Genomic DNA, 26,633 nt, shown 5'->3' on the forward strand with positions numbered 1-26,633 from the left:
AAGTTATCAAGCCTTCCCTCACAATTACGTTAGCATAGAAGATTAAAGCATTTTGGATGCAAAACTAAGTTATATAGATGTATATGGGGGGAAGACTGACTTTATTGATCTCACAGCAATTTTTCTTTCCTAAGATTACACTTACATTAACTGTGGGATCAATACAGGACTTCCAAAACATAGGAGTAGTTTCTTTTAAGTATGAAAACACAGTATGTGCTCACAAAATCCCACTGAAGGAGGCAACATTATTTCTCTAAATCATTACAACTGAATTTCTTTGCTGCATAGTGAGCTATGCTCCTTCTAGTATACCTAACTAAATATGAGATGTATCGCATTTGCTTGGATTTAATACATGACACAGTTTATCACACGGAAAATCCAAGTCCCATATTATGTATGTAAAACTCATAGTAGAAAGCCAAGCAATAATGGAGATACTCAGCTAAGAAACTGATTTTCACTCCTAGCTACAGTATTTGGTTTAAATTGGTTTATTTTTCATGTTTTTTAAACTTTGTGAATAATTTTCCCTTTTTCAGAAAGTTGAAAATAAAAATCCTTATATTACGAACATCTACAGTTTCTCAAAGTAAAGAATTTCATGCTTGATTTTGAGGAATTTTACAGTTTTCTGTTACAAAATCAATTTGATGTTAGCACATGGCTTATCTTATCTAGTCTACATACATCATATCACACTTTAATATCATTTTGAGGCCTCTTATTATTTAGTTGCTATGGAAAAATGCATTTACGAAAGAAAAGATTCCAGTAGTTATGAAACGCTACATAGACAGTAAGCAAGGAGTAAAGCTGCAAACATTTCAATAAAGACGGATTATAAATCTTTACAAGAAACTACTCAAAACTGAAGCACTTCATTGATTATGAATAATAAAATTTACTGAAAAAAAGGAAAAAAAACCCCAAAGGGTTGCAGTGGTAGGAAGAAAATGAAAGCAAACTTTTAGAGGTTTTTAAATTAACTGAAAGAAATTATTTCATCTATCAATTAATTAGATCCACAGTAAAGTACTCTGAAAACAGATAATTCTATAATTAAAGGCAACAAAAAAGATCTATTAATATAGGACGTAGGAAAACCGTCATTTTACTTTTTTCTTCTTGCATAAAAATGTGGGTAGAGTAAAAACGAAGTCACAAGGCAAAAATTAAGTCCAGTAGGTGGTGAAGAAATCCTAGAAGAGCAGGTACTTTGTAAAAATCCTAGAAGAGTAGGTACTTTCTAAAATAAAGTAGTATCAGTCACCAAAATATTAATCTGCACCAATCTGGTGTCTTCAGGAACTGCAAATCACACAGTTAGCTGATGCTGAAAAACCTCTTCACTACCATACCATACAGTGTAATGCTCAGTGTAGAAAACTGGGGGAAGAAATGGGAAGGAAGAATTGCCTTTTGCACAATTCTCTTTCATCTTTACAAGTCACTATTACACGGAGTAGAACCCTGCCTTCCTGGAGAAGACACAACACCTGACTGCCAAGGGGAAGATCTGAATGAAGTTCTTGTTTTGCTTTGCTTGCGTGCATGGCTTTTGTCTTTCCTACTGAACTGTCTTCAGCTTGACCTGAACATAACACCCGAAAAACAAAAGTTACACCCCAAGTTTACCTCCCTTCCATTTTATATCAAAGAGCATGTCTAAATGAAAGAGAATAGTTATGTTTTTCTGTCTTACAAATAACAACAACAACAATCCTACAAGCCTCTCTATGCAAACAAATGCACTGAGAAGTTTTCAAAACAACTTGGAATTTGGTAGTCTATCAAATAAAAGTGGAAAAATCAAACAAGAGATGCATGATTGACAGTGGAAATTGTATACTGTCATCCAGCACTGAAAAGAAGAAAAAAACTTTGTTTAACCCACAATTTCCTCTACAGCATTAGCGTTGACTGATGTAAAAATATCAGAAAATTTTAAATAGATTTATAGCTTTTGTCATGTTTATCTTCCTTTAGCTATACAGAGATTAAAAATATACTTGATTCTATAGATTATAACTTCAAACACATTAAAGTATTAGAAGAATAACACTCAAATACTGATGTTGCTTTCAGAAGCAAAGCGTGTTTGTATTTATTCTGATATGTAATTACCTTATTTTTGAATTAAAAAATATTTTTTAAATTAAAAAAATACGTTTTTTTCTTTTCCATAGAAGACAATTCTAATATTTGCATTATAATAAAATAGGATTTTTAAACTTCATAGCAACTCATGGTTAAAAACTGAATTTTATTATTACTAATTTTTATTTTTATTATTACTAATTATTTTATTATTATTATTACTAATTACTAATTTTAATTTTTATTATTATTAATTTTAATTCTATGATTTACAGAAAGATTCACTTATTCAACCACACACAAACTCAACGGAATTACGTATTCACTGAAGATTTCTTTTTAACTGATAGCATGAGATACTTGTCAGGTGTTTAATTCTGCAGAAAGGGCATTTAGTTAGTTTCAGAAAGAAGGCTGTGTTGATCATACTTTAGAAGAGTTTGTGATAACTTAACAATTATTCCCAAAGGCAAAATCCCACCATTTATAGGTTTGTAAAGACTGAAAAGATTCACTTATAATTCATTTACCATTTCTCTTGTTTCTTGGTAAATCTGGTTTTAATTTTAAAAGGTCTTAGCACAAGGAAGGACTTGATCTCAGCATGAAGAAAGTGAACAGAGCATAAAATTGCCCTTCCTTTTCTTATGGAATTGCTATAGGACCATTTTATTAGTCAGGAACTCTGAGGAAAACACTCAAGTTTTAGTTTGGTTTTCTTTTTCCATTTTTCTTTTTTTTTTTTTAACTTGAATACTGAGTTGAATTGAAATCACACCTAAAATTCATAGTATTCTTGGAAACATTCTCTTTTGGACACACATGACCCTCAGAGAGATAATGCTCCAGAAGTGGATATCACCCACTGTAAAGAAATTATTTGCACGATAAAGTTTAGATTCACTGCAATAAAGAATAAATCAACTTCACTTCTGATATGTGTAATGCAGAGTATTTTTTACAACAAAATTCTTCTATTCACAGTGCTAAAAATAAATCAGTTTAGCACGGGGTGTCTTATCTCAAGTTTCCTTAAATAACATTCCTATTATCCTTACCCTTTCCTACTATTGCTCTTTTTCCCTTCCTTTGAGACAGACACTTTTGGGGTTGATTCTGGTTTTAATTTGATTTTAGAATTTAGTCTGCTTTTCTTAGTGTGTCTCAAGCATCCAGCAAGTAGAGTGAACCTTGCCAATGAACTCCGTCATGATTTAGCTTTTACATTATTTGCTCATATTCACTGATACCTTTGCAGGTGATTCTTAAAGTGACCATAAGATATTGAATCACAACACAAGTGTTCACCCAATGTTATTCAAATGAACTGTCTTGCTCTACACATGAAGAAGAATTTATGTGGTTCATAAAATGATAAAATGGATGAAGAAACAAATGGGAATATTCCTCTCTCTCTGGCCAATTGACTTTTTTCCCCCTCTGACCATGGGTGGGAAGTACATATGAAATTAAAAGATCTGTAATTCACAATCTCTGAGACCGGAACCTAGAATAATTAATTTATATTCTGTTTTAAATTAAAAAAAACCCAAACAAACAAGGAGCAGTAGTATACACATCCACATTTTTTTCTCTCAGATTTGCTCATTAGATTACTTTTCTGAGATGCTCAGCATGAACCTCAGAATTCAGTGCTTCACAAGAATATACACTTTCACTACAAAACAAAGCTCTAATTAAGAGCACAAAGAGATTTTAAAAGGGTTGAGAATAAGGAAAATTATCTTTGAGCCATGTGATTAAAATATTTCTGTCCATCATTGAAGAGAATTTGAATCAAGTTTCATTGACTTAAAGTAGTATATATTTTAAACAATAACAAATTTGCAATCACATAAGTCATTTCTTGGAAGGTTAAAAAATATAAATTTTCAATCATATCCAAGAATCATCTATTTAAAGCAAAGAGGTGCTTAATACTTTTGCCACAGCAAACCTAAATGCTCTCAGATGAAGATGCTGCACAACCATATTCAGGAAACTACAGACTGTCCTTGTTTAATCTGCAAAATTCATAATGTTCTCCTTCAGAGCAATTTCATAACATTTACACCAAAAGCAAATAACAGGAAATGAAATCACAGACTTATCTACCTACTTTGAAGCAAAACTAGCCAGCAAAATATCTGCCCATCTTCATGTCCAGTTTAAATTTCATGACATTTGATTCAGATACATGTATTACAAACTGCTAAAGGTTTGATATTTCTTTTCTGCACTTAAGAGTTTAACCAGGAGCTTACAGCTTCCATGGTGTTCTGGTGCAACACAGACCAAAACTGAAAGAAATTTCTCTCTCTCCTGTTTAGTTCACAATACCCATTACTGTGACATCAGAGTGTGTAATTTTCAAGATATTCACCTTCACAAAAGTTTCTGACACATACCAGGTGGTGTGAATAAACAAAGAAAAGGCTTGGTGGCTGTAGCACAAGCAATATGCAACTAGACAGTTATTTCCTCACAATTCATACAAGAACTTAAAAAATCTACATCAAGAAAGTGTTATAATGTTTAAGTTGGTTCCCTACAGAAATAAGACATAATAATTCTGTAACTATGTATTTCTACAGTATGTGTGTCTATTTATGTCTCTCCCCTATTCTGCTGTCCAACTTTGCTTTATGTTTCCTTATTTCAACTCATTTTTAAGAACAGGAGAGGTTATAACGATAGTAAAGTTCATCAAAACTTTGAGATCATAACGGAAAGGGATTTTATTAAGGATACCAGATGGACCTTCTTCTTATAAGGCACCAGAAAATCTAAACAATCAACTACAAATAATCACCAACACAGACAAATGCTTACAGTGGCACTCAAAATGTCTTTTATTGGTTTATATACATTCAATTTTATACTGCAAAATATGGAAAAATGTAAATCTATATCAGTTTAAATATATTCAATTCTATACTGCAAAATGTAAGTCCATCAAAAGGTGGCTTCTTTAGTGGTGACCTATTCTTTTTCTTCCTCAAACAGAACAAAATCAATTCAGTCATACAAAATATTTCGGATTTATTTAAGTATTTCCAATTTATTGAATTAGAAAACCCCTAGGTATAGGAAAGAAAAATATTTTACATTTTTAATAAAAAATTAAGATCAAATTTTAATCCATATTTTAAATCAAAATTTTAAATAGAAAAATATTTTAAGATTAGATATATGAAATACAAACCTCTAGAAATTCAATTCCACCTTTCCTTAATTCAGCTTCATTAATTACTCTCAATCACGTTATTTATTAGAGACAGGACCAAACTACACTATGACATACCTGCATGCACACATTTGCAGCTTTTGAAGTATTAAAATCTTTAATCAGCTCCTGCCAACTTCTTCCCCATACAGAAGTTGTTATTTGTAGAAATGAAATGGTTTTATTATTATAATATCATATCTGTTAAGTTTTTCATTTTGTTTGCCATTCTTCTTAAAAATTTCAGGTTTTAATATGAGGGAGAAATAAAACCTGAAAGAGTAGAAATGAAACAGAGGTTCTTCTCCTCTACATACAGAACAGTGTACGTGCACACAGTCATGTAAAATCAGTGTGCGTGGCAATTGAAGAAATGTGCTGATGATGTCTTAAATACTGGTGAGGAAAACCAAATTTGAAAAGAGCTCTATCAAAATTGAGAGTTTTCAAAGGTTTCAACTGCCTGTGAATAAGGTTGACACTCATCATTTTAAAGAGTACTAAGAACATTGACCTTTAGCAGGAGAGTTCATGGTGAGCCTGCCAGGAAATTTTAAAACAAACTAACAAAACCAAACAAAACCCAAAACATCCAACCAACCAAACAAAACAACAACAAGAAAAAAACCCACAAAACTCAAACAAAACAGAGATACCTATGGGAGAGGGATAACTAACCCTTATTCCCCAGTATTTTTTATTAGTATCAATACTTAGTACACTCTGATGAAACTTACTCTAAAGCAGGTCAAAATTGGTTTTGGGATGTTTTAGCATTTTAAGGTTGAAGTAAAATACTACATTTTCTCCTTAAAAAAGTCATAAATATTTACAGTCTGAAAGCTTATAAAAGCTCAAGTCAATCACGCAATGTCATCAAGTTTACTTCCTTCCTTCCTGTATTTTTATTCAGGGTTGAGAAGGCACAATGTTACTGCAGAATACTAATCTTTTTCTTTAGACAAAGCAAACAAAACCTTAAATCAAGCAGATAAATACACAATCTGATGGTAATATCAAAACAATAGATGAAAAATAGTGAAAAAAGCATATCTTGTATAATCTTATATAATGGACTGAGGGTCATATAAAGACACATTTTAATATAAGCCACTGGCAGTTCTTTCCTACCTAAAGTCCATGAGATACTATTAGAATACTCATATTGTTGTTTAATATAACAGTTATCTAAAAGTTGTTACATGGTAAAAAGTACCCTAAAATTGGGATTGAGCCAAAGTAATTTTCATAAAACCATCATTACATTTAACTGCTTGTATTTATTCAAAATGACGGGCCATTAGAGTTATAATGCAGCATAATTTAATAATTTTCTTTTAAATTTATACAAATGGAGAGAAGTCAAAAACTTGGTAACTTCAGACAAATGGCAAACAAAGTACTTTTCCCTGCTTCATCTAGAAAAATGTCTGTGTACTACTATTTTAACTATTTAAAGTTATTAATGTATGTTATTTCAAGGTATACAAACGTAGATACTTAGAATCAAGTTTCACACTTTTTCAGATCTATACCAGATTTTGAAAAGACTTGATTAGCTAAATGGCATAAATTAATAACTCTCACCATAGAATCAAGGGGCTCCAAAAATTTCTGTGCAGGAACTTGAAAAACAGATATATTTTTAAGAATTAAAAAAAAAAACTTACTACACAAAACATTTCTACTGGGCACAACACATTTAGGCAGTTAAACAGAACTTACTGCTATTAGATCTGCTTTTGTTTGGTGAAGATCTAAATTTTACTACGTATTTTTATTATATGAAAACCATTTATTCACTTGTAACAGCTCAAACACATTACTTGATCTAACCAGATTAAGAAAAGCAAAAGAAAAGCCAGGAGTACAGAATTAAATCAGATTGTTCCCTCATAATGTAATAAAAAGCAAATATAAAGTACATGCAAAGTATTCTTAGAAGCAATAATCCCAGAAAGAATTCCAATATTCATATTACTTACACATTTATTGGCTGTTACCATCTTATTTTATGATGAAATTTAAGAATTAATTCTGAGTACACATGTATCTTTTAATATCCATGCTTCTGCATATCATTATGTCCAACAAGTACAGAGTGCCTATGTTTATTGATGAGACATTCAACTTTCCACTACACACATCTCATTTCCTCTTGAAGCATGAAAACATCCAGGCTTAAATGTGAAATTTCCTTGCTCCCACAAATACAATGTTATGTACTAAATTATATAAAAAATTCCCTCAAACGATCTTATAAATGTGACTGATGACCAAAGATATTGAAGTACAATGCATAATGTGAACAAATGAAAAACAAAGAAAAGTCAAGAGCAGTGTATTGTAGCACCCCAGCTCTGTTCAGAAGTGTCTGTCTCTGAATTCTGAAAACCTGATACATGTCACTACAGATGCAAATAAACTAATCTAACAGGGCGAATTAGAACAGAGTAAGTGGACAAAATCATCTATACAGAAAAAAAACTGATAGAAAAAAAAAAGTGTAAATCTGACTTCAATAATACAAAAGAATTTAGGAAAATTCTGAAAGAATATTTAAGAAAATGAAGGTAAATCAAAAACTAGATCAAATGGAACAAACTTTATCTCATGTAGATCAAGTTAAAGTAATCTGTGGTTTTCTGTGACAGGCAATTTTTAGAAAAGCAGTGGCTGATTTTATCTATTGTTATATAGGAAATTGCTAGTCATTCATGAGTACACGAGAAAAGGAACTACATACTGCATAAAAACAGGAAAATGGCAGTATGAGATACTGAGAAGGGAAGAATCAAACCACCCATGACTTAGTAATCACAGAATCAAGGAATTCCTTAATTTCATTAAGATCATGAAACAAAAACTATAGATATATCCATGAATTCATCTCCCTGTACAATTAGGTGTCATCAATACAGAGCAGAATCAAGATGTCAAAAGACAGAGCTAGATGATGGCAGTGTAACAGAGAATGAAGTCTGGCATCAGAAAATACAAGGTCATGTACCTGACTGAAAACAACAAGAATTTCAGCTCAAGTCAGAAGCCTATTAAACAGACATGACCAAAGCGTACTAGTCAGTCACAAAATGACATAAAATTATTTAAACGTGTAAAAAAGCAAGTGGATGCTTAAAATTTATCACATTCAATTGCTGCCTCAACATGAAGAATTACAAATCCATGTCCCAGCCCCAAAGATATGGATATATACAATTTACTATAGGCCAGTCCTAGTGGATAACATCTCATCTACAACCGCCAATCATCTGGACGGACAAGAAAGAAAAACAGAGGAGAAAATTGTAGGGGGTTGGGTTTATTTCCTTTTGTTCCTTTTTACTTACAGAATTTTCCCCATAAGTTGCTAAGAAATATTAACAAGCGGCTACCTAAGAAAAACAAAAGGAGGGGCCAAGCTCAGGGGAGGAGGGCGTCTGGTTGCACTTCTCTTATCTGGGAGTTTCTCTCCGAGAATTGGGCAGGTAAAGGACGGGGCTGGAGCAGCTGCTCTCTCTCTCTCTTGGCTTTGGAGGAGGACGGTCGGAGCTGCTGCTTGGGGAAGGGAGTTCGCTGCTGCCACTAGAGCCCAGCCCGGAGCTGCTGCTTCTACGTGGGGTGAGCCTCTGCTCGTGAGAGCAGCCACTGAACGGAGACTTTTTATCACCTCCCTCACTAAAAGAGGGACCCATGCCCGACTGTTGGGGTGCCCGGGATCCTGAGCTCGCCTCTCCTGACCCTGTCCCTGCTGTTTCTTCAGCACCGCTCCGAGTTTTCGCTGCTCTGCAGCCCCGCTCCCCCTGCCCGCCGAGACTCCTGCCGTCCCGGCTTGGTGCTCCTCAGAGCCCTGCTGGGGCACCGGGATCGGCTGCCCCAGGGCCGTGAGGCGAAGCCGCTCCTCCCTCCCTCCCTGCCTGCCTGCCGAGACCCTGCCGTCCCGGCTTGGTGCTCCTCAGAGCCCTGCTGGGGCACCGGGATCGGCGGCCCCAGGGCCGTGAGGCGAAGCCGCTCCTCCCTCCCTTCCCGGCCGGGCCGAGCCGCCATCACCGCGCGCTGCCCGGCCCGCGCCACAGCGCCCCCTGCAGGCGCGGGGAATCCCCGCCCCCGCCCCGCCCCGGGAGCAGCAGCGCCCCTGCCGGCCGTGCCCGGAACTGCAGCGCAGGGAAAGGGCCCGCGGCCGAGCCGGCCGGGACTGGGCCCGGGGCCTGTTCGGTGTCGGTGCCGCAGCCGTGGGTGCTTGTTTGCTTTATCATACACACCAGTAAAGAAATGTTATTCCTATCCTCATCTCTTTGCCTGAGACCCCCTTAATTTCAAAATTCTAATAATTCAGTGGGAGGGGATTTACATTTTCCATTCCAAGGGAGGCTCCTGCCTTCCTTAGCAGACACCTGTGTTTCAAACCAAGACAGAAAAAAATCAAGGTTTTGTTCATTCTGGACTAAGAGACTTAGAGAAAGGTAAAAAATTCGTTTTTCAAGGGTCATTTTTCTCATCTTTCCTTACATATTCACAAGGAAGAATACAGTACTAGGATAGAAAACAAAATCCAGTGTTACTGATTGCTTGCTCTCAGATGAATGATAGAGCTCTACTGACGTAATGACACACTCACTATAAAGCAGTACAAAATACTGATGAAACCAAGCCTTAAAAGAAAACCAAAACAACTATTAAAACAGATAAACCAATTTTTAAATATTGACCTTTTAGTGAAAACCAACATCTTGTGCCTATTGTCTGTTTAAAGTTTCCAAGTGCACTATAATTGAGGGCCAATTAGAAACATTTGGACAGTCAACCTTAGGAGTTCCTGCCTTATTTTGATTGCTAACACTATCATATTCATGTGAGTATAAGTAAAGCTATTCAAGCTGCCTATGTGAAATAACGAAAACAAAAGTAATTCACAAGGACACTCCCTTTCAACCTGTTCCTCGAGTAGAATATTGCAAAATTATTATGAAATCTTTCAAGAAAAAAACAGAAATGTAAGAAAGGAAAAAGATCTTTTTTGCACTCTCTCATTTTAGTAGAACTGAAATACTGTGTTAAAGTAACAGTGCAAAAATAACACATTAAAACCAATTTAGTAATTGGTTTTGAAGAATTAGTAAGGCCTTTGAGGTATAATTTAATTTTCAATTTACTTGCTACATAAATCTTGCAATCCAATAACTCTTTTTTCAAGAAGAAAGATTATTTTGAAAAAAATTCACCTTCCTGGTTATAAGACCAGCCTACTTTGTTAGCTTAATTATCACATTTCTTATCATTATGTTAGTTTTTTAGTAGGGAAAAATTTGTATGAGATAGCTACTGTTGTGCTTACTCAAACCATAAAAAAAATTATAGTTTTAGGCTGAAGTTGGTATCTTAATCTCTTGGAAAATACTGAAATCTCAAAAATACAATAGATGAAATAACTTGGGTTCTTTTTTTTTCTCAACAGTATGCATTGTTTGATAGAATTAATTAATTTTTTCTCTTAGCCCTAGTTCATCAAGTTTTTCTTCACTCTTTTCCATGAAGGCAGTCTTTGCATGGAAAGGAAATCCCTTGCTAGACTTTTCTATTTAGTACTGCCTTCTCACATTTCTATACACAGCTGTAAAAATCGCTGTGGAGACAAAAAGACTATGCTGAGCCTGTCTTATCTTGCTGGTCTGCTTAAAGAAATGTGATTCACCTTTAGAGAAAACAAATTGACCCATCTAATAGCATAGCAGAGCACATAGAAAAACACTGCATTTCATTATTGCTTAATGAATTTACCTACAATTAAAATAAAACTCATCTTTCATTGCGTAGAATGCTCCTGCTCTAATTATTGAAGTATTATCTATCCATTTTCTCCTCAAGATAGTGCCTAATTATAATATCAAACCAAGTATTTCTTACTGTTAGATCAATAATTTAAACTTGTGGTGAGGGAAGCAGCTGTTTTGGGGGGCTTGACTGAAGAGAGCACTATCAGAGACATACACATCTAGAGGAGGTCATGGCTGTTCTCCTCCTCCTTTGACAGAAACTGGTGTTTTCACTTTGTTCAATGGTGTTGCATAAAATAGTTAAAACTTGTACTAGTGACAGAAAAAGACATATTAAGTGAAGCATTCTGTTACTTGGAAAGGCATCCCTTCTTACAGATGTGAGCTCAACACACAGCAGCTGTGAATGGCACACCTAAAAAAACACAGAAATGTTTGTGCAGGATGTTTGGCATTTGTTTTTTTTACTGTGAATGCATGTCAGAACTAACTCTGAAATTTACACTGAAGAGTAATGACAGATATCTTCCTGATCACCCTCAGGCAGGGTCTGCATTGGTATTCGCAATTTGATCGCTTGTGTCCTGTGTTAAATTCGCAAATGTGAATATAAACACATAAACATCAATTGGAAAACCATGTTAAAACTGAGCAAAAAAGAAAGGTCTAAGAGAGCTCCACAATCTAAGGCACATTAAAAAAAACCCTAATGTATGTTAGATATTTCATTAAAAGAAATTTTAAATCATAATTGTAAAAATAATAACAAAAAGCTCCACTGGTTTGTGAAATAATTCTTTACATATAGATTTGTGAGTACAGTTACAAGTGCTATCTTGCCGCCCTATAGAATTCATTGATATTATGTATAAAAATTTTAAGAAGTTTAGCTCCTGACAATTAAACGATGAAAAGTTCTTTTATAGTGCTTTGCTGGTTTTGTGATTTTCTTTTCCCCCGATTTTGAGTTACCTGGCAATACAATCAATGTTAGCTTGAGTTTCCCAGCAATAAAACCAATTCTTAAAACCAAAAAATACTAAGATGCAAAACAATGGAAAAATCAGGGAATATATTCTTGCTCTTTTAAAGGTGCTCATGCCAGCTAGGTTCCTATTGAAATCTTTTCTTGAACAAGGACAGACTGGGAGCCCAGACTGGGACCCAGACTTAAAATCCTTTAGAGCCACACACAGGTATTTCATGCCTTAGCTGAGGCAACTCATGAATTTGTTTTATTCTCTTCCACAATTAGAAAGATTAATTCTTAAAAAAATCATTGGAAAGACTTCATGTTGTGAAACCATTTGAATACTGGAGTTACACAGGGGGTGTACAATATCAAAACCCAGCATTAAAACCACACAACATAGCAACACTCTGCATGCAGCGCTGACACGCACAACCAATGGTTCTGAGTAAACCCATTTGCTAACACAAGAGATGATGTGTTACAGATGGAATGTCAGCAGTACACAGGTTTAGTGTCTATCAGGGTCCTCTTTATTTTATGAGCTGTTCCTTCTAATATTCAAATATATGCATGACTTCCAAGTTCAAAGGACCTATCTGCTCATATCCCTATGAAAGAAAACTGCACATTTCTCACTCTCATAGTAAGAAACAGTAATGAGCAGAGTGGCCAACGCCTATCATAGAAACCAAATCAAGTGTGAGAAATAGAGATAATCCCAAATCTTGGAAAAATTGCCAGGGAAACAAATGAGGCCATGGTGAATGAAACAATCAAGCATCTGAATTTCTGATACCTGCAAAAGGGAATTGAAGGAGTTTATGAGATAAAGAGTATCCCTTACAGTCTAGTTCCACAAACCTTTGTTTTGACTGACCATGTAACATCATTTCATACTACAGCAAACTCCACCACTGCAAAAAAAAACCAAAAAAAAAAAAAAAGAAAAAAAAAAAAAGAAAAAAAAATCCTGCATAGAAGTGTAATTATTTTTATAGTAAATGAATGAATTTTCAAGTCCTAAAAAATCTGGGCAAGGCATCATTCCTCAATTTTAATATTGTTTGAAAACATAACAGACTGAGACATGGGCATCTGTGTTTTGTTGCTGCCCATAGTCTAGAACTTCAAACATAGTATTGTGTGTAAGTTGGGTACAAACTCTATTTTAACATTAGAACCACAAAATCAGACTTCTCAACTACAATAAAAAAAAACAGTTACCTGCAAAACTACATAAGTAGAAAAGTGGAAAGGGGAAAGTCAAATTCTAACTGGTCATCAGCAGTAAATCTGTGATTGAGAAATAATTTGGTACAGAGGGTAAGAATGCCTCAGAAGGGATTAAAGGGTCTAGGAGGAAGATTGCCAAATAGATGACTCCCTATTGTCTTACAGCAATCCAGGAATACCAGCAAGGTGATTGGGTCCAAATTTGGGCAGCAGAACAGGGAGAAGGCCTAGACCAAAGGGTGGACCAAGGTGTGACCACTCACAGGGCTGGTTCTGGGGCTAGTGGGTAGAAAACATCTGTCAAGAGGCATCTATGCAGACTTGTTTTAAAACAACTTATTAAAGTGAGATTCTGCTCACTGTGTTATTCATCAATCACGTATATATAGACAGATAGATATAGATATAGGTATAGATATATAGATAGATATATTTAAGCATGAACATGTGTTTTATATGCCTTGACAGATAAAATAAAAATTCCCCAACTAGTTTAAGCAGTATATCACTTTATTTTATATATATATCACTATATTTTAAAAATTTTTTTATTTTCTTCTGAGTCGTACATTTAGGCTTTGAAAATAAAGTTTCTGTTTAATCTGAAGGAATAACACAATTCTTCTTTCATAAAAATTCCATATTCTAATATTGATAATACTGATCTGGCATAGTATTTCTTCTCTCAGTGATGATAGATTAATTGCTGTAAAAGTGAGAATGAATTATTTGCTTGGAATAAATTTAAGCAATCAAGATACTATCTGTCAAATATTTTTAGGCAGATATTAAAAGGTCCAATAAAACAGACCACTGTTTATACTCCAAGAAGTAACACACTGAGTGATTACCACTCACTGCTATTTGCCACCTATTTACCTGGTTATGTTTTATGAAAAATTACAGTTTAAGAAATATCCAGTATTTTAGAATATTCTAGTCTGGAAAAAAAAAAATTGTACCAAACAATACCTGATTTTGTAACTAAAATTGTCCACTACCACAAAAGTGGTTCTAACATATTTTTAGCAGTGGGGTTCCAAAGTCAGCAGAACACTGTCTTCATCACAACTTTCTCCTACACATAGCTTTTACTGGCAAGAGACAGGGTAGGAAGGATGACAGAAACATTTAAAAATTCTTTCTGGGCTTCCTGGTTTAGGAGTAGATTTATTACATTTAACCATTGTGAATTACTGAGAAAATGACACATGTCCAGTCTGGGATGTTTCCCAAACGTACTTCTACATTAGTTAAAGCCACAAAAATGATATTATAATTAAATATCTATGCCATCAGTAAATGGTAACATATGAACAAAAATTCAGGTGTGAAAGATGAATGAATCTCTCATGAAAAAAAAATCTATTGAGACAGCATTAAAGCATTCAGCAAGATAAGGATACATGTAACTATAAAAGCTAACATGTAAATATGAACATCTTTAAATCCATAATATTCAAGTATGCACAACCATGCACTGAAACTTGACATAATTTGATTCTACTCAATATACGTTTTCAACACCTGCGGCATTACCTTAGAAACACTTCCACTGAGACATTACAAAAATATATTAGAAACATCAAAACAGAGACTACTCTCTTCGGTACCTCCATCACACATATAGACTTTACTAGAGCTGAGAGCTAGATCAGAGAATTCTCTGTTAGAGTTTCTCAGGCTGTCCTTGTGTAGAATATCCACAGAGAATATACTACCATCCTTCCCAAGAAGCAGAATGTGGTCAAATTTCTATGTAGTCACTGTAGAGATGCAAGAAGAAAAGACTTATTTGCCATGGTAGATTCCCCACCTCCACCCACCCTCCCACCCTGCCCCAACATGACACAAAATGGTGAAAAAAAAGCTTGTTTTCTACTGCAGTTTCCTAAGTATAACAGAGAGGAAGTTCAGAAAACTGTGAATCCATCACTCACCCATCACTCTAAATTTGGGTCAGTCTGACTGTGTATCTACCACTGGTGGGCTACAAAGAGCAAACTGGCAAAGAGATGTAGACAATTTGTAAAGGGTTTGAAAATAACAACACTTCATTGCAGACAGTACAGAAATGTACATACAGGTACTTGCACATCAATCTTCCTTTTTCCCAGTCTCTACCTCTTAAATTCTTTATTTTCCTGCCCACAGAGAATTAATCAGAACACAGTAAAGCACAGATATACAGCATAAGTATGATCCATGAGGTAATGACTGTTCACAAAAGTCAAAACAATTTGAGTAGAGATGGAGGTTTTTGAGCCCTTGAGAAAGAAAAACAAAAAATTAAAAAGTCATCATACCCCAAACACATTAAAAATATACAAGGAGTAGATGCTAAAGTGATATTCCATAAAAAAATCTTACACACTGCCTATCATAACTGAAAGGATTCTTCAGGAGAATGCTATAGCAACATTTAACCTGTCATCTGTGTCTAGGTGAGAGTTTTAAACTTAATTATTGTTATATGCACTGCAAATTTTACCCAGATATAAAAGCCTATTGATAGTCTCTTTGGGTAACAGTAGATCAAAACCTAACAAAGGTTTGGCAGCTGATTGATCTATCACTGAATTCCTTCTGTATTTTATTTTACTTGACATCCAAATAACATTTTTACAGAACTGTGCCCTGAGAAAAACCCTGTCATAGTCTTCTCTTGTGCCAGGCTGAACACTGCTATCCAGATCTTCCAAAAGTACACCAGGAAATAAGATTACAAACAGTACCATGGTACTGTTTGTTCTGTTTTGCAGGGAGAAAACCATATTCAGTGGCATACACATTTGTTTACAAATATGTTTTATGGAAGAGCAAGTATGTTAGGAGTAAAGTTATGGGTTAGTATTTGCAAACAAGTTTTATATTAATCCTTCCTTTCTCCAGGGTTGGTTTGTTCTCAGTGTTAATTACTGGAGGACATGTCTAGTCTTTGAGAAGTAGCCTCTGAAACAGACCTTGCTTGAAAACAGAAATGTAATCTCTGACAAGTATAGTGGAGCTCCAGAGCCTGCTGGCATGGTGAAACTGAAAAACAGCCCTAAAACTTCCACACTCAGGCTGATAAAACTAAGAGTTTACTGCAACATACTTTATCAGTTTCAGGGCAGAGCTCAGCAGTCGTCAGTGTGCTCCATTGCATCCAGATAGTCCTGAAAGAATTTAGTTTTAAGGGCTATTTCACCCTTGAAAATTAAAATCAATCATCTTGATAGTTTTTTTTAAAAAGTTACCATTGACTCAGAAAACAGCAGTAGTTTTTCAATACAGGCATAGAAATTCCCCAACCACAGTAAGTAGCTAAAATTCTAAATGTCTTTTTCTTCTCATATTTGTATTTTGTCAAGCAGGACAAATGAGTAATTCTTGTTTATTGTACAGTTGTGTATCTGAGCCCTCCAAACAAGGCATAGCGAAAGGAAATAAAGAGACCAGTCATATTCAAACTATGCAGCATATCACTGTTGAATGAATATTCAGCTCATTCTTTCTAAAGCTTTTATTCAATATTTATTTACGCAAAGCTTCCATTGATTTCCCTAGGAGCTTTAGTATAAAGAATAAAGATGAAATTCAGTGCTATTTTTGACTGAAACAAAAACAACTCTCCCCCAACAAACAAACAAACAAGAAAAAAAACAAACAAAAAAAAAACAACAACCAAAAAAAAAAAAACCCCACCAATTCCTAAAGATTGCTTATTCTTCTTAAAAAAGAGGGGTAAGTAAATCTCACTATGATTAAAAAGTATTGCAAACTAGACTACTGCAGATAGGCTTCCTGTCATTGAATGAAAATAAAAATTATAGTGAGAGCCACAGTTTACTGCCTTGAAGCTTCCTAATCTAAATAACCATCAGTCTGGATGGTAGAAAGGCTTTAAAGTAACCACAAAAGTACCAGGACATTTTTATTTCGTTTACTGTTTTATGAAAAGAAATGCTGTAGCGTTCTGGTTTTGGTTTTTTTTCATAATTGAGTCTATTTCACTCGATGCTTTCTTTGGAAGAAAAAAAATTCCTACACTTTTGACAAGTCTGGGGTTAAGATGGAGCTGTAATCATGGTTTATCAAAGGGGTGGAAAGATCAGACTGTCTCAGGTGGACAGAACAGTCAGTTTCAGCTTATTTAATTTGATGAGATTGCACTTTACCAGAACATTGTGTATGGTCAAAATACCTGTTTCACACTTCCAGGAATGAAAGACAGTCTCACTGGTAAGACATTTCCAGCTTCTTACTTAGTGCCTATGTTTTGTCTAGGTCTAGCAATGGCAGCAGCCTTAAACCCTGGGAAATCAAGGAGCACCTTTGTTACCAAACACTGAAAAGGGAGACTCGGGGAGTCTTAACAGCAAACATGAATGAGTTGCCAGGTATAGCTGGTGATTTCTGGACAAGATAATCAATACAGATTGGTATACTTTTTTCTAACACTTACTTACAGTAAGATATTTTGACAGAACTGGAACCCATCTCATCTAGCGTAGATGTCTACAAAGCATACAGATTACCTAGTTACTTGGTCAAAATCAGTAATGTCAGCCAAATGGCACATTTATACTGCAAATTCCCTTTGAATACGATTTCTTCCTTCCGTCTTTGTCACAACTTCTTCACATAAGAAAAACTTTTTTTCTTTCATATGACTAATAAGGGACTTAGCTAGCTCAGATGCAAATATCTAAATTTCAGATTTTTAATTTCATAGAGATAAATCTCATTTTTCCTGTCTCAGAGGAAGACAGAAGTTAATCATACGCCTCAAAAGTAAGTAATATTTGCAAATAAATGGAACAAGGAAATTCTCCCTTCTCCTGCTAAAATCTATAGTTTTATTTCTAATTCCAAAAGTCTTTGAGGTTCAAATTGGTATTTTCTTATTAGTATTCCATACACATCATCTAACTTTACCATAATCAGTAATACTGAAGAAATCAACTTTGCCTGTCCCCTTAAATTTTTCAGGTAATTACAGAACATCCATATTGAGCGCATCCAGTCTAATGTAACTCAGGATGCGGCAAAATGCTGCCAGTGAACTAAACCAGTGTTATGGGCTCCCTGTATGCAACTCGGTTTGTTTGGAACAACACTTTTTTAGTGCATGTTCCCCTCAAAAGGTTTTACTCTTGCTGTCTTGTTGAAAACCTCTGCGCCAGGGCTTCTTTAGTAACAAGATATTCTGTTTTTCTCTCCAGGTGTGGTTTATCAGGTTATGTGGCACCTGAGTAACAACATTTTTCATACTCTGTTTAACCACGTATTTTATGAGAATTTTGTTTTGTTCTTTAGAATTTTCTATAAAGGTATTATTTCACAATAACTCTGAACAGATCAAGCAAACACAGACAGGGATTTCTTGCAGCAAATATTAAACATAATCGGAAAAAAAATAGAAAATCTTACTTTTAGATACAACTAAGGTTTTGAAAACACTTTCTACTTAGATTTAGAAGAGGACAGAGGAAAACCTGAAAAAGGGAAAGATGTTCTTCAGCTGTTGGCTGAAAAAATTATATTAAGTAATAAAATAAATTCAAATATTCCAACATACTGCTTCTAATCTACTTCTCCCTCAAGACCTCATATGCAAATATTCTAATTGCTCAAATAATATCTTAGAAACAAACAAGGACTGTAACAGCAAGGAACAAGAAATAACTTATTCTTGAGCACAACTAAATAACAAGATCTACTTAATGAAAAAATATTAGACCCACTACCCAGCTGGACAAATTTTCTAACCATACTTTTTCTCTATCTTTTGAGACTTAGGGCCCTAGAGGCACTTTTCTTTACTTGCGCATTAAGGGAGTATGATATTTAAATAATAATTCTGTTGTTCTTAATTTTAATCTACTTAAAATGAAGCTTCCAAGATTTCAATCACTTTTCAAATTATTGCACAAAAAATGCTCATTAAGTAGATTACAGTATAGATATTACCTCAGGTCCTCACAGTATTTTGGTTCCTAAAAATAGCACACCAATTTACACTTTAAAACCTTCTTCTGGAAAGCAAAATAATTGGACACAAATCCTCCACTGTGTTTCATAGATTTAACTCAAGGTTACTGGCCTCAATTTCAAGTGGTAATAGATGACCTACAGAGTATTGTATATTCTACAGAGAATAACATTAGTTTGTAATGGGATACTCGCACATATATAAAACACAAACACATGACAAATAAGTACAGAGATACAAAACATTGCAGAGGTAAAATTCCAGCAAACCACAGTTGGCTAAATTCTAGCAGTAAAGATGCATCATTTTTTACAAACAAATAGAGCAACACATTTTGGTATTGACAGCATGCTGTTTCTCCTATATGTTTTATGTTATTTCTCAAATTTAGAAGGACAGCCTTTGTTATAATATTTATCTAATATATATCGGTATACTGAGAAAGACACCTCTTCTTCAATTTTTAATCTACAAATCACATGTAGGCCCTGACTGCCAAAATTACAAGTTACAAAGAAATTTTATACTTAAGAACTATCAGATCAATTTAACAAAACAGTTAACAGTGCAAAATACAAGCAATTCTACAGAAACTCATCACAATCAATGTTTTCACTGTTGTTTTCACTTTTCAATTCCTTTTCATAAAACAACTGAAAATTCAGAGGGAAAAGCAAATTTTAACTTTTTACTTCAGAAACATCTTAAAAATAATGTATACTTCTGGAGTCAGTGACAGACACAGACATGATTAATTTTATTACTTGTTATTTCTTCACTGTTTTTAAAAAATTGCCTGGAGTGTTCTAGGAAGGAAAGCCCTTTGAATTAGTGATGGCTCTCACAGCTCCCACCTCTGTTATCACCTTGTTAGTTGAGAGCAGCTAACATTAAACATTAAAAGTACTGAGAAGCAGTTCTAACTTTCCCACAATCCTGTGTGATACAGCACACCGAACTCTCAGATCTACAAGCAGCACAAAGGCACAGGTTTATCTGGGGGGGAAAGAAAAGAAATATTTGAAAGATTTAATGCATCTTGACTGTTCAAGTGTTCTTTGATTTGCTTGTTTGGAGTGGGGAGGTAGCAGGATTGAGAAGGGATGCAGGATATGTGGCCTATTTTTTCTCAGCTTAACTTGTTTGAAGGTGAGATTGTTGAAGTTTTTTTCAAAAGATTAATCAGTAGACAGAGTACTAGCAAGTATATCATATGAGATATTGTGCTGGTTTTGACTGGGGTAGAGTTAATTTCCTTCACAGTGACTGCTATGGGTCTGTGTTTTGGGTTTGTGCAGAACACAAGGTTGGTAATACAGAGAGGTGTTTTTTTTTTCTTTTGTTATTGCTGAGCAGGGCTCACACAGGGGCAAAATCTTTTCTGCTTTTTGCACTGTCTCAATGGAAAGAAGTTAAGAATGCATGGAAGGCTGGGACAAGATACTGCCAAGAGAGATGACCCAAAGGGATACCCCAGACTACATGGCATCATGCTCAGCATCTAAAACTGGGGGAAGGGGGAGGAAGGGGTGGGGCAGTGATATTTGGAGAGATGGCATTTGTTTTCCCAAGGCACTGCTATGTGTGATGGGGCCCTGCTCTCCTGGAGATGGCTGAACACCTGCCTGCCCATGGAAGTGGAAGAAACACTCCTTGTTTTACTTTGCTTGTGCATGTGACTTCTGCCTTTTCTATGCACAGAATTAGAAAATTTCTGAGTTGGAAAAGCCCTATGAGGACCATCAAGTTCAATTTTTCTCCATCCACAACTTTTCTACCTATCACCCTTCCTCATCTTTACCTGCTGGTGGGGAAAACACTGAGCAGCTATGTTGGGCTTGGTCGATGGCTGGGGTTAAAACAACACAGACCTATAAATATATAGTACAGATTATCTGTTTGTGGATTTTTTTCTAATGCAACAGAGAAATGCCTGGAAAGAATATTAAACCTGAGCTTTGTTCCTCATACACAAAAATATGACAGAAGTGCACATTATTTTGTGAGACTTTGGCAAATCATCTTAGCCAAAAGTTGTCTTTCTCATGGATGAACACAGATGTAGGCTTACATGCTCTAATGTACTAAGAAGGAAAGCAGAATGGCCATGACTGAGTATGTATGAGAACATGAAGAAGTTAGTGCTTCCTATAGAATTTCTGAATGGCATTTAATCAAAATATAGGATGTCCTAACTTACACAGCAAATGTAATAAATAATTAACATATATCCTACTGCATTTTCTGCTTGTGGTTGATACTATCATACTTTGAGAACGTCATTAGTTGTCTCTCACTTTTCTCCAGTCATGACTCCTCCAGTCATGACCAAGTTTGCTCCATCCATCCTTCTGACTGGGCTCAGGGACAAGTGTATTCATGGAAATTCTAAAGCCTGAAGCAATGGGATGTGAATTGCTGATTATACTCAGTGTGATCAATCCAAGGCTTTTCTGTGAATTCTAAGCCTTTAAAGTCTAAAAAAAAAATATTTTTCTTTTGGTGTTAGTTTAGATTCGATGTTGATGCAAGTTTTTGATGTTACTGTAGAAACAACATATGAAATATACCAGAGATGTCTGTAATGTTTTATTCACGTAAGTAATTGCCCAGAGATGGCTTGATCTCTGATGAGTTCTCCATTGCCCTCTCATAGCAGAGATAGATGATAATAAACAGAAAATAAATATTGATTAGGCTAAAAGAAAATTAAGGAAGGGACTGCTTTCTCCTCCCCTCCAGTTCATATCAACGACAAACTAACAGTAAAAGAATTACAATTTAAATTAAATTGCTTTTGATTAACAGCACTTCAGTATCATTTCAATGCGGTTCCATAAAATTGTCAGTTATTCTACGGAGTTGTTTGGTACCAATGATTAACATCAGAATGGTAATAATTTCAAAACTGATATACACTGTTTTCCTTGTAGAAAGTAATCCCTTCCCAACAGGTAATACCTGTACAATGACTTGCATCTGATGGTATAATCAAGGTATGTATTCACTCAGTCCTCTCTTTGAAAACTTCAGTTTCATTAATAGTCATTCTCTGTCATCTTTAGAGAGGTCCTCTAATCTAGCATTAATGAGAAATTCCTGTTATGTAAAATAAAATCAACAGCAGTCATAATAATAGTAGCAGTAGTAGTAGTGATAATAATAATAAATGTTTATGCGCTTACAGAACTTGTGATCATCACAGTACACATGTGAAAATCTGAATTCATAAAAGCTTCTGAAAAACTGGGGAGTTTTAACACAGAGAAGTAGGTATGCAGAAGTGAGAATTTGCATGGAAACTCCCCAATTCGTCTTTATTTCCATTCACTGCAACAATTTCCCTTAATAATTTTTAGTCACAGCTGACTTGATCTGTATAGAGGGTTTAATTATATTTTCTGCAACACTTCAGTTTTAGAGAGTTTAAAAAAAAAGCCCCTGCACCTACTGGAGTACCAATTTCTGGCAGGTTTTCAAGTGATGATTTAGTAACTTGCTGATTTACAACACTAGAGACAGTTACCAATAAAATAAAAATGTCTCATAGCTCCAGTGGAAAAAAACTTAGAGCAGTACTTGCCTTAATCTTTCATTTAAAACTCACACTTGACCTTATACAATTACTTACTAAGGCTCTGCACTTCAAACTTCTTTCAACTACACTGGAACTTCAATTCTTTGGGAGGAAGAAAGTAGAGGAAAGCTCTAAGCAGCACTATTACAGAACTTTTAAAATATTTGGAATTTCAGCACCAATTATTACTTCTCTTGGTTGGAAGTGTCAGAGTTAATTTTCAGGGGAAACAAAAAAAAAACACCCTAGAAATAAAATTTCATATTTAAATGAAACTTATTTAAAATACTAAAAATATGCTGACAACCTAAGAACTTAAAAATCATTTTATCAAAAGAAGAATATTGTGATTTCTTTGAGATAGAAATTATTTTAAACACATCAATTTTTGATCTAGGAAATTCTCTTTGGACAACTGACTTAGTAATATTACCAATGACACTTCAAGATGACATTTAAAGGTCTTTACTTTTGTCTTTTCTTACTGGCCGCTGGCCTTAAAGGCAAAGGAAAACTTAAGTATTCAGGATCTATTACTACAGAAGGAACCATAAAATTAAAACAAGAAGAATACATTAATACAGAGGAAAAATTAAAACTCCATCCTATCATCTTTGATGATTGGCAGCCTACTGGAAAATCTAGCCATCAAAATTCATTCAAGACATTCAAACTTCACCTGATTTTGTAAATGGGTTTAATAACTTTAATGCCAATAGTAGAAGCACCTACTTAAAAGGATTTCAATTCCTGGTTAACACACAAGAAGAAAGGAGTAAAGTAAGTTCAAGTAGGTAGATAATGGCTCCTGCATGGATCTACCATAATCAGCAATTACGAAAAACCTTTTCTCCTAAGGTAATTTTTTTGAATTGTAACATGCTAACAAAATTTATACCATAATACTTCAGATGTAAGTTGTCACTTCTAAAACAAACTACCTCTCCTACAGAAATTTTCACTTCCTAAACAATGTGTATATATATATATATATATATATATATATGGAATTTTTTTCCAGATTAGATCTTGAAAATTAACAATATGCATTAGGGTGGCCAAGTTCTCAACAATATATTATTGTTCAGTGTTCAAATAAAAAAAATTATTTTTTCCATAATAATGGTATCTTCTCTGTAGCATGGGCAGAGTTCTTGTATTTTCCATTTGGATGAGTGTTTTGACACAGTTGTAAGGATTTATTCCTAAATAAAAATACTTTGTATTTATAAATAACAGCATTTACATGAAAAAATCTGTTCATTCAATTCAACCATTTGACACATGATTTTTCCCTGTTTTTGAGATGTTTCTGAGAAAGCCAGTAGTGAACGTATTTTATACTTTATTTGTTTCATCCTTCAGAATTCTGTATTGGAAAGAAGCTTGAGCCTCTTCCTCCAACCTTGCTTCCTAAATTGTAAGAGTGACCTCTAGTGCTTTACTGCTTTGCTGTGTGATGCGAGTCTTTTTTTTGCAATGGTTTTAATATGCCTTCCTGTAAGCAACTGATTTAGTTTCGTGCATAGTGCCAAATGCTATTAATGTGCAATTCAATTATCATGGTCTTGTGAAAATGGATGTATTCATAAACTGTACAATGCAGAATGATGAAGAGAATTAAAGCTGTGACTGGATTGCAGCAGGGTGTTTAACATGAGGAACTTAGTATTCATGTTTAGGGCTACACTATGCACTTGAGTATCAAATGAGATATCATTACTGAATGACAGCACAAGATCATTTTGGTGCTGCAGTGTGAATGTCTGGCTCAGGGGAGCATGTTTAGTTTACAAACCATCCATATGCAAAACCCTAGGCTATAGATCCATTGAGCACTTCAAACTTCTCTGCCATTGCTCAAATGTTTCCAGGGAGCTGTCCCCTGCCACTGGGCTGTGTAAGGTTATTCCTGAACATTCCTCAGTGCTTTGACATGTACTTTCTTCCCATGGAATCATTACTTCATCCCTTCCCATTCCTGTGATGCACAAGCAGTGCCTTAACAGGAAGGGGAGAAAATATGTTCAGTTCAGGTTATGAGCATCTGGCATTTAGGCTCCTGCACTACCACAGAACACAAAATGAAATCCTTCAGCTTGTTGAAGCTGAATCAAATGGAACAAGAATAATTCATTTCTATAACTGAATTATAACAGCCCTGAAAATTAATTACTTAATAAGGTTTTCCTTTTTTAATTTAAAGGTAATTAATCTAATTCAGTACTGGAAACAGATTTTTCAGATACATATATTTTTTATATATATATATATATATATATGTATGTGTGTGTGTGTGTGTCTATCTAGCTATATATCTCTATATATATGATTTACCTCCTAGAGAGTAGATTGTCCTTAAAACTGTAGTCACGGTTTTTATTTTGGGATACCACCCTGCTGGCTAACTCATTAAAAAAATAAAACAAAAACCAAACTTTCTATTGTAACTGTTAGCATTCTCTTCTGTAGTCATGCATGAACAATACTCCCTAAGCAATCAATGCAGAGACTCTAAAGTCTTGCTAGCCACATTTTTCCTTGTTACATTTCTACTGCTTTTGAACTGCACTGTGATTGCCATTCAAGTTGAGTGCCAGCTTAATCCAGGATATGCAGATACTAGCTTTCAAAATTTTCAAATGCTAAAATCCACTACACAATAGAAACATTGCACAATAGAAGTCTGCCAGTAATTCCAGGTAAGACAAAATTTCTTGGAAAATACTGCACTTCAAAAGGGAAAACAAAAATGAAAATACAGCTGAACCTGCATCCCTTAGCAAAATGCTGCTTTCAAATACTCTTATACAGTAAGCTTTATAAACAACATTCTGTACATAGACTCATGACAAAAATCAAAAAAGAGTTTTAGAACATTTTCAGGCTGGAAGCTTGATGTCATGATTTCAAAGCATAAATGTTTATCTCAAAAATTATATTTACTCCAAATGCAAAAACAAAAAAAAAATCACAGAAGTTTTCAACACACTCTGGATTGAGTTTTAAATCATATGCAATACTTACATTTATTCCCTGTCACTGCCATGTGCTGGCGGTGAACACACAGGAAAAAGAGCAGCTTCAAGAAGATTTCAGTGACAGAATCCATGTTCACAATCATTGAGGCACGCAAAAGAACCAGAGTATTCGGAAACAGCTGTGCTGCACTTCTGTTCTGCTCCTGCCTCCTTCCCACCGCCTCTCTCCGCCTCTCCTCGCAGAGCAGCTTCCCTGGGGCCAGGCACCTCAGCCAAACGCGCTCCGCATCTCCTGGCACACGCACGCACACCTCCGGATCTGCTTCGCAGTCTCGCAGCAGCGAGCCCAGAGGCGCAGCAGGGAGAATCTGCCCGCGCCGGCAGAGCGGCCCCGGGGCGCCCCGGCCGGCTCGGCACGCCGCTGCAGCGGGCAGCCCGCGGGGGCGGCGCCGGACACCCCTGGCGGCGGCGGCGGGCGGCACCGAGCGGCCCCGGGGGCGGCGCTGGGCGGCCCGCTGGAGCCCGCCCTGCCCTGCGCCTGGGCACCGCCGCTCTGCCCGCCGCTCAGCCTCTCCCGGCGTAGCAATGTCTTCCTTTTTTTTTTATTTTTTTTTTTTATTTTTTTTTTTACACTTTCAGCTGCAAAAGCGTTGCGAGTTTTGCTCTCTTAAAGGAAAGCGATTTGCCTGTAGGAGAGAGCCTAAGCCTGCGAGTAAAATGAGCAGCCTGCCTTTATTTGAGGAGTGAGTGATTGACTGTCCCTCAGGAAAAGGCACCACCACTGTCCCT

General features: G+C 35.5%; 1 protein-coding gene across 3 annotated transcripts in view; it reads right to left on the reverse strand.

The window, feature by feature from the left end:
• CNTNAP4 (contactin associated protein family member 4) overlaps window positions 1-26,234 on the reverse strand; it is a 203,801-nt gene extending 177,567 nt beyond the window's left edge. For 2 of the 3 annotated variants that reach the window (XM_063179795.1, XM_063179794.1), the window contains exon 1: window positions 25,891-26,234. In XM_063179795.1, the coding sequence (XP_063035865.1) occupies window positions 25,891-25,987 (97 nt within the window). In that variant the 5' untranslated portion in view covers window positions 25,988-26,234. The remainder of the gene's footprint in view (window positions 1-25,890) is intronic. The other variant, XM_063179793.1, reaches the window with a different exon arrangement.
• Window positions 26,235-26,633: the final 399 nt, after the last annotated feature.

Source organism: Melospiza melodia, chromosome Z (genome assembly GCF_035770615.1).
Source record: "Melospiza melodia melodia isolate bMelMel2 chromosome Z, bMelMel2.pri, whole genome shotgun sequence".
Taxonomy (NCBI): domain Eukaryota; kingdom Metazoa; phylum Chordata; class Aves; order Passeriformes; family Passerellidae; genus Melospiza; species Melospiza melodia.